Source organism: Drosophila albomicans, chromosome X, assembly GCF_009650485.2.
Source record: "Drosophila albomicans strain 15112-1751.03 chromosome X, ASM965048v2, whole genome shotgun sequence".
In the NCBI taxonomy this organism is placed as follows: Eukaryota; Metazoa; Arthropoda; class Insecta; order Diptera; family Drosophilidae; genus Drosophila; species Drosophila albomicans.
In genome coordinates, this window is record NC_047627.2 from 1,492,113 (window position 1) to 1,498,836 (window position 6,724).

General features: G+C 38.2%; 2 protein-coding genes across 3 annotated transcripts; one reads left to right on the plus strand and one right to left on the minus strand.

The window, feature by feature from the left end:
• The first annotated feature begins 1,342 nt into the window (after window positions 1–1,342).
• On the plus strand, window positions 1,343–3,691 carry LOC117570608 (uncharacterized). 2 transcript variants are annotated; one of them, XM_034252376.2, is made up of 4 exons: window positions 1,343–1,535; window positions 1,594–1,863; window positions 2,288–2,563; window positions 2,624–3,691. In XM_034252376.2, exons 1-4 carry the CDS (start codon window positions 1,386–1,388, stop codon window positions 3,668–3,670), a joined length of 1,743 nt encoding a protein of 580 aa, XP_034108267.1. In that variant the 5' UTR covers window positions 1,343–1,385; the 3' UTR covers window positions 3,671–3,691. The 2 variants fall into 2 exon arrangements, with proteins under 2 accessions (XP_034108267.1, XP_034108258.1); XM_034252367.2 differs by having other exon boundaries at window positions 2,288–3,691.
• A 727-nt stretch (window positions 3,692–4,418) lies between these two features.
• On the minus strand, window positions 4,419–5,207 carry LOC117577722 (probable ATP-dependent RNA helicase DDX47). The gene has a single exon (XM_034262626.2). The coding sequence runs from the start codon at window positions 5,205–5,207 to the stop codon at window positions 4,419–4,421; it is 789 nt and encodes a 262-aa protein (XP_034118517.1).
• Window positions 5,208–6,724: the final 1,517 nt, after the last annotated feature.

The window sequence follows — 6,724 nt, forward strand, 5'->3', positions numbered from 1 at the left end:
GATGATCATTAATGCCAATGGTATCTCGTGCCGAACTCCGTACTCAAACAAACTTCCATCCAGCAGCATCTCTTCTTCTCCATCTTCCATCCGCTTTGGGTGTTAATATGATCAACGGCAGCTCATCAGCATCTCAACTTTGCTTCGCTTCGTTTTCAATTATCGTTTTTGTCTTTCTCCTCCTCCTCCACCATCTCTTTTGTTTCTCTTCGTCTGTTCTTTTTTTTTTTCTTCGTTGTCGCTGTCAATGTGAATGGCGCTGATCATCGCTGATCGCATGGCAAAAGAGCGTGTGAATATGAATATGAATACGATTATGAGTTCGAATGCGAATGCCAGTGTGAGTGTTAGTGTGTGCTTCAATTGCAGACGGTCGCAACTGTTAATTGAAAGTGCTGGCGTTTTATTTTTGTCATCATTTTAATTTCCGTTACAAGTCAAGTGGATGCATGTTAAACATTTCGAATGATCATCGCTCGATCATTCGAATCGTGATGGGAATGATGATGGTGATGGACATGGAGATGGCGAGGAGGTTGATAGGTCGATACATTTTAATACCAATTTAATTGAAGAATGCGGCACATTGAACTGCAATATCTTCAGTCTACTTTAAATGTGCAATCGAATAATTGCAATGACGATGCATCACATAATTATTTATAGTATTTGGATGTATTGATTCGCATTGAATAATATGAAATATTAGAATAATGTATTATATTTGTATTAAGTCAATTTAATAAATATACAATATATTTTGGAGCTAAACACTTAAGCGCCAGTCTAAATGCATTTAGTCAGTAAGTAATTAAAGGCCTAGAATCTGATATGGTATTAAGGGAGCTGCTGGTAATCACTTAATAATCGATTGGCGTGAATGTTTCTTGCTGCTGTTATAATCTTCAGTTTGACCCGCAGCTTTGTTTGCTTTATAGTATATTTTGAATCTAATACTATATATAGAAACACCATATATTCAGTATAATTATTTTTTTCGTGGTATATTTTGGATCTAATAGTATATCGATAAACCATAAATTTCTTGTAGTATATTTGCCGCGCTCATCTTTACAGGAAGTTAGGTCAAATCAAAGTGACCAATTAGGAAATATCAAAAATATAAAATAAAAACAAACGCGATATTCGATATATCAGGGGAAAAAATATCATGATATAAATATTTATTTTTATAAAAAAAATATCGATATATTGATATTTTGATATATTATCAACAACCCTATTTACAGCACTGAAATTGAGTATTCGTTCATCTCTAGTTGATGACATAAAATTAACTTCCGACCATCTCTAATTGTCATCTTCCTTTTCTCATTTTCGAACGCCAACGTGACATTAAAGTTAAACTATATTTATCAATAACGATGCGTAAACGTGACATTATTCGCCTTTGGAATCAGGTTGTGGCCCAAACGGGCATCGACAAATACACGGACGGACAGTGGCAGGAAATTTACGAAGAATTCCTGAAATCCATGTACGATAAGAATGAACCTTATATAAGTGTTCAAAGTGTGAGTCTCTAAATTGTAATTGTGTAAATAAACGATAAAAATTGAAATATTTCTGCAGGTGGAAAAGTTAGTGGATGAGCTTGAGGAGAATATGGAAATTTCAAAAAGTTTGAATACAAGCTCCGATATAGATGATGAACCGCTGTCGGCATTAAAAAATTGTCTGAAAGATAAAATCAAAGTGGAGCCAATAATTCCGTTAAGAAGAACCACGCGACGATGTGTGGTTGACAATAATAATTTTAATCAGCAGTTGGCGGATATTAAATTTAAATCGAAGCAGCGGCAGATGCATTTGCAAACAGAGATGGCAAAACACAAGGATAATGTACGTAAATTATTGAATTATTAAGTAAAGAATATATAGAAGACCGACCTACGAGTTTCTTAGATTATCGCTAAAACATAATGAATTGAAAATCGCAGAGATATTCAAATCGACTGTGCTTATAATTCTAAAGCCTTTACTAAAACTTATGTGCTATAGAAGTTGTACTGTAATGTAAAAGTATTCCAAATACTTTAAGTAGTTATGATCTTTTTAGCCTTTTCATACTAAAAAATAATCAACTGAATATCTGAGCGATCTTTAAATCTGTTAATAGGCCTTGTGATCTTCGGTCCTTTACTAAACAAAGCGTATCAGCTGTATACCTGTAACTGTCTCTAAAATACAAACTACTGATGACTTCAAAGCTCTTCAATTTTGTTGTCATTTGTTTGTTCTTAACTAATGATTTTCCCCGTTTCAGGACGATCTGTTAATGTTAGGCACAAGCCCCAAACAGGAAAAGGCTCAAACAAAAAAATCAACAAACAATAACGCAACTAAAAAGAAGCGAATAAACTCTGAAAACTTGACAAAACAAAACAAAGCAACTGCAAAACGAATGCGCACACAAACTAAGCTCACAATTGAAAAAGGGGACCATAAGATTGATAAAAATGAGAAACGACAAGTGCCTGGCAAATCTAATTTAGACAAATTAAAGTCTAAGCCGCCTCGAATTAGGCGAGCGAAATCAAAGGCAGTATATGTTAGTGCTTCAGTTGAGTTCATAGGAAATCAGTTTTTTTTGTTACCACAGATAATGGCACCGACTGCTCACATGCCACCCTCAGCCATAAATTTGACGCGAGGGCCAACTATGAACAATACTTCAAGCACAGAAGAAGCTGTAACTCTAGAAGTTGTTGAAGCGGAAGATCTCAGTAGTCTAATGATAGTGACAGAGAGAGACAGCGAAAAAAACGAACCTGTTAATGTTTACCAAGAAAATGTTGATTTCAATCAATTGTTGACTAATGATAAATCTCTTGATGTTGATATATTCAATTCAACACAATATCTTGACAATTTGGCCATCGAATTGGATTCAATATTACACAATGATCGCAGCTTATGCGATCAGAATGCGGTGCTGCAAAATGATCCCAAATTAACAAAGGAATCCATAGATTTGCTTAAAGAAATAGCCGATCTTTCGCTTACAAATGATTTATTTATGTCTTCGGAGGCATCTACAAACAGCTTAGCAACGAACTTTAATTTATTAGAACAGAATACAATGTTAGACGATGAGCTTAACTTAACACAGGAATCTATAGAAATATTGCAGAATATCCACTCAATGGAAATAAGTCGAACGATGCTACAAAATGATCTATATTTGTCCTCGGAGACAGGATCAGAAAATGCATCGATAGAACATGATCTCAACTTGACAAACTTAGCAGATAAGATTGCTTTGGTCGAGCAAGACAATCTTAAAACGATAATACAACAGAATAAGAATAATGACAAAACTCCCTTAGAGCAGGACGCGTTATTGCAAGATGAGCTTAATTTCGAAATCGACTCGGACTCGGATGTCCTTTCATTGAGCGCTTCCTGGGATGGCGGCATGGACGACAATGATGAGCGAAATTCAATTGTGAATGAAATGGATAGGAATGAATCAGATATTGCTGCTTCAATTGTTGACTCTATGAGTCCATTGACAGCACTTACTACGACTGCTGTTAGTCCAGAAGCTACAGCTCATCCGGCAACTAATGCTGTAGAAACCAACATATCACTTAATGACTTGCGCAGCTTTCGTATTCCCAAGAAAACGAATAATCCAAAGTTGTAGCTAGCTTGAGACGCTGCAGGAACCACATCAACAGGCGTTGGTGAATGGAGAGCAGCAACAACGAGAGTCCGAGAAAGCGAGGCAACAGCCTGCTAACAACATCGAGCACAAGCAGCAACATCGAGTCGTTAATGGCAGACAGCAACAAAAAGAGTCTTGACTGTGACAACGGTTGCTCAAATCTTATACAACGATTGCGCAGATCAGCCAAATGCGCAACTGCAATTGCTGCTGCTTGCAATCCGGCGGTTTCAGCCATCTCATCAATAGCAGCATCAAATTCATTCGCAACAGCATCAATATCCCCAACAACAACAACAACAGCAACATTATTCGCCGTATTCCATTGAGCATCAACGTTTTCGTGATAATAAGCAGCAACATCAATATTTTCGAGATCGGCAACAGCGACCGCAACATTCTCGTGATCAGCAGCAGCAACACTTTAAGCGTCACCAAGAGCTTCAGCCACGCACCAAGAGCTGGGTGGACAAACCCTAAAATAAGCCTCTATAATAAGTTCAAGCTACCTGTTTTCATCAATTTAATCATCTTTTTATTTCATTACATCTTTCTTACGGCCATAAGATTTGAATTAGTTTAAGTGAGCTGTTGGACAGCACCAAAGTTTTGATTTTATCCTTCTTAATGTTAGTCCACTACTGGAGTTTCACACAAATAAAACGATATATTTCTTTCCAGAAAATTTTTGTTGTACATTTATTTAAATTACTTATATGATTACTAATTAATTGCGCTTTTTGCCACGATTCCAATTCTTTTTGGCACCGCCAGCGCCCCCCTTGTTCTTATAGTTGTTATTCCCACCCTTGCCCATGGGTTTCATGCGCTTGCGCGCACCCGTAAACTGTTCCGAATCATCGTGGTCCCCTGCAGCAGCCGAACGCTTAGTGCCACCGTCTTTGCCACCCTTGTAGCCCTTGCTATCCTCCAGATCCTTGAGCTCCAGTTTCGCTGTACGTTGTGCTTCCGCCACACGCTCCTGCAGAGCCATCACCTCATCACCATCCTCCTCGCATTTGTACAGAGGCAACTGTTTGCCCAGCAAATGTTCGATACGCTGATACAATTCAATGTCATACTGACTGACCATAGTGATGGCTTGCCCGGAACGTCCGGCACGCGCTGTGCGTCCCACACGATGTATGTAATCCTTACAGTGCGTGGGTATATCAAAGTTAACCACCACATCCACATGGGGAATGTCAAGACCACGTGAGGCAACTTCGGTGGATATCAAAATCGAACGATTTTTCGCCTTAAATTTGTTGAGCGCTGCCAAGCGTTTGTTCTGCGACATCTGTCCATGCAACGGAATCGCAGCTAAGCCCAGAGCTCGCAACATCAAGGCAGTCTTCACAGTGTTGTTGCAAGTGCTGCAGAAGATCATGAAACTGTTGTCAGCCAGCTCGTTGAGGATGTGCACCAGATAGACGTCTTTGTATTTTACAGGTATAAATAGATAATATTGCTGTAGCTGATCGACAATTTGATATTTGTTGGAGAGAAATATCATGATATAAATATGTATTTTTATATTGATATATTTATATTTATATATTTATATTGATATTTTGATATATTATCAACAACTCTAATATTTTGAATCCAATAATAAATCGATAAACCATATAATCAGTATGTTTTATTATTTATGGTATATATTGAATCTAATAGTATATCGATACACCATATATTAAATATTTTATATTATTGTATATTCGTATATTAATTTGGTTTATTTTAAAAATAATATTGCAGTGTGTTGCTAATGTTGAAGATGGGTACACACTCGATTCTGCAATTATAATATTATTCAAAATACAACAACAATTCACATCGAATAAGAAGTAGTGAGTGAGTTTCACTTACTTGAAGTGTTTACCAAGGCAATTGCACAACTCAAATTGCATTGCGAGAGCGATCGAGTCAGTTGCCGGTGTTTTCCCCAAAAATAGTACAGAAGATCCAGAGAGAGAGAGAGATGGGAATTGGGTTCGGGTGTTTGAGTTTGGGATTGCGATCGGGGCTGAAGCAGCTACAGAAATGGGAACAGTGAAGCGGGGAACGGAGAACGGAGAACGGGCAACGATCAAGGTGGTCCAAGCTGGGTACCGGGTGCATTGCGGTCGTGTCGGCTGCAATTTTTATGATTTTGTTCATTTTTATATGTATGTTTATTTGTTGGGTTCCCCCGCCCAGCGCCGTTCGAGTGAGTGAGTGAGTGAGGGAGATGGTAGCCATAGTATGCTAGATAGAGAGAGGGCTAGCCATCATTAACCCATTAAACTTCCGATTTGCCGACAGCGATAAACGATGCCCGACGGCGACGTCTTCAAGCAGTTCTTCTCGATCTTCTCTCTCTGCGTTTGTGTGTGTGTTTTTTCTTTTCGGTTTTTGTTTTTTGTGTTATTTTAATGACATATCGTAAAGATTTGTTAAAAGCCGGCGCAAAGATCTTTGAAATGCGCTACGCTTCCTGCGCGTCCATGGGCTAATTTCGTTGATGCGTGAAAATGTAACGACATGACAAAGAGAGATGGAGAGACAGACAGAGAGAGAGAGAGAGAGAGAGAGAGAGGAAGACAAAAACAGAGAAGAAAGGGAGACAATCGATGGTAATTGTAATTGAATTGAAGCCTCAGCCCACCCAACTGGTCAATGCGAATTGACCAAATCATTTCGCTATAAATTACTGGCCACAAAATGCACAAAATGCGAAAAGCCTCAAAATATTGAAACGTGTTCGACTTATTTTCTCCTTTCCATTTGTTTGTTTATTGTTGTTGTTGTTGTTGGCCCACCCCAGAGTTGCTGAAGAGTTTCCTTTAACCGCAAATAACTGAGAGAGTCAGAATGCAAACAAAGCTAATCAATTTTTTGTTATGGCCACGACTTTTGCAGCATTTTGCATCATTTTGCGGCGTTTTGCTCGCGTTTTTGATTGAAAATTGCAAATAAATTGTATAAACGTCATCTCAACTCGTAAATGCAAAATATGCGACGGTGGTCCACTCTGTCATGGTCGAGAAA

Bases quoted from the DNA above. Each gene is read 5' to 3' on its own strand.
- LOC117570608 (XM_034252367.2), top strand. From the start codon at position 1,386: ATGCGTAAACGTGACATTATTCGCCTTTGGAATCAGGTTGTGGCCCAA. The intron at 1,536-1,593 runs GTGAGTCTCTAA...ATATTTCTGCAG, and splicing joins CTTATATAAGTGTTCAAAGT to GTGGAAAAGTTAGTGGATGA. The intron at 1,864-2,287 runs GTACGTAAATTA...TCCCCGTTTCAG, and splicing joins TGGCAAAACACAAGGATAAT to GACGATCTGTTAATGTTAGG.
- LOC117577722 (XM_034262626.2), bottom strand. From the start codon at position 5,207: ATGATATTTCTCTCCAACAAATATCAAATTGTCGATCAGCTACAGCAA.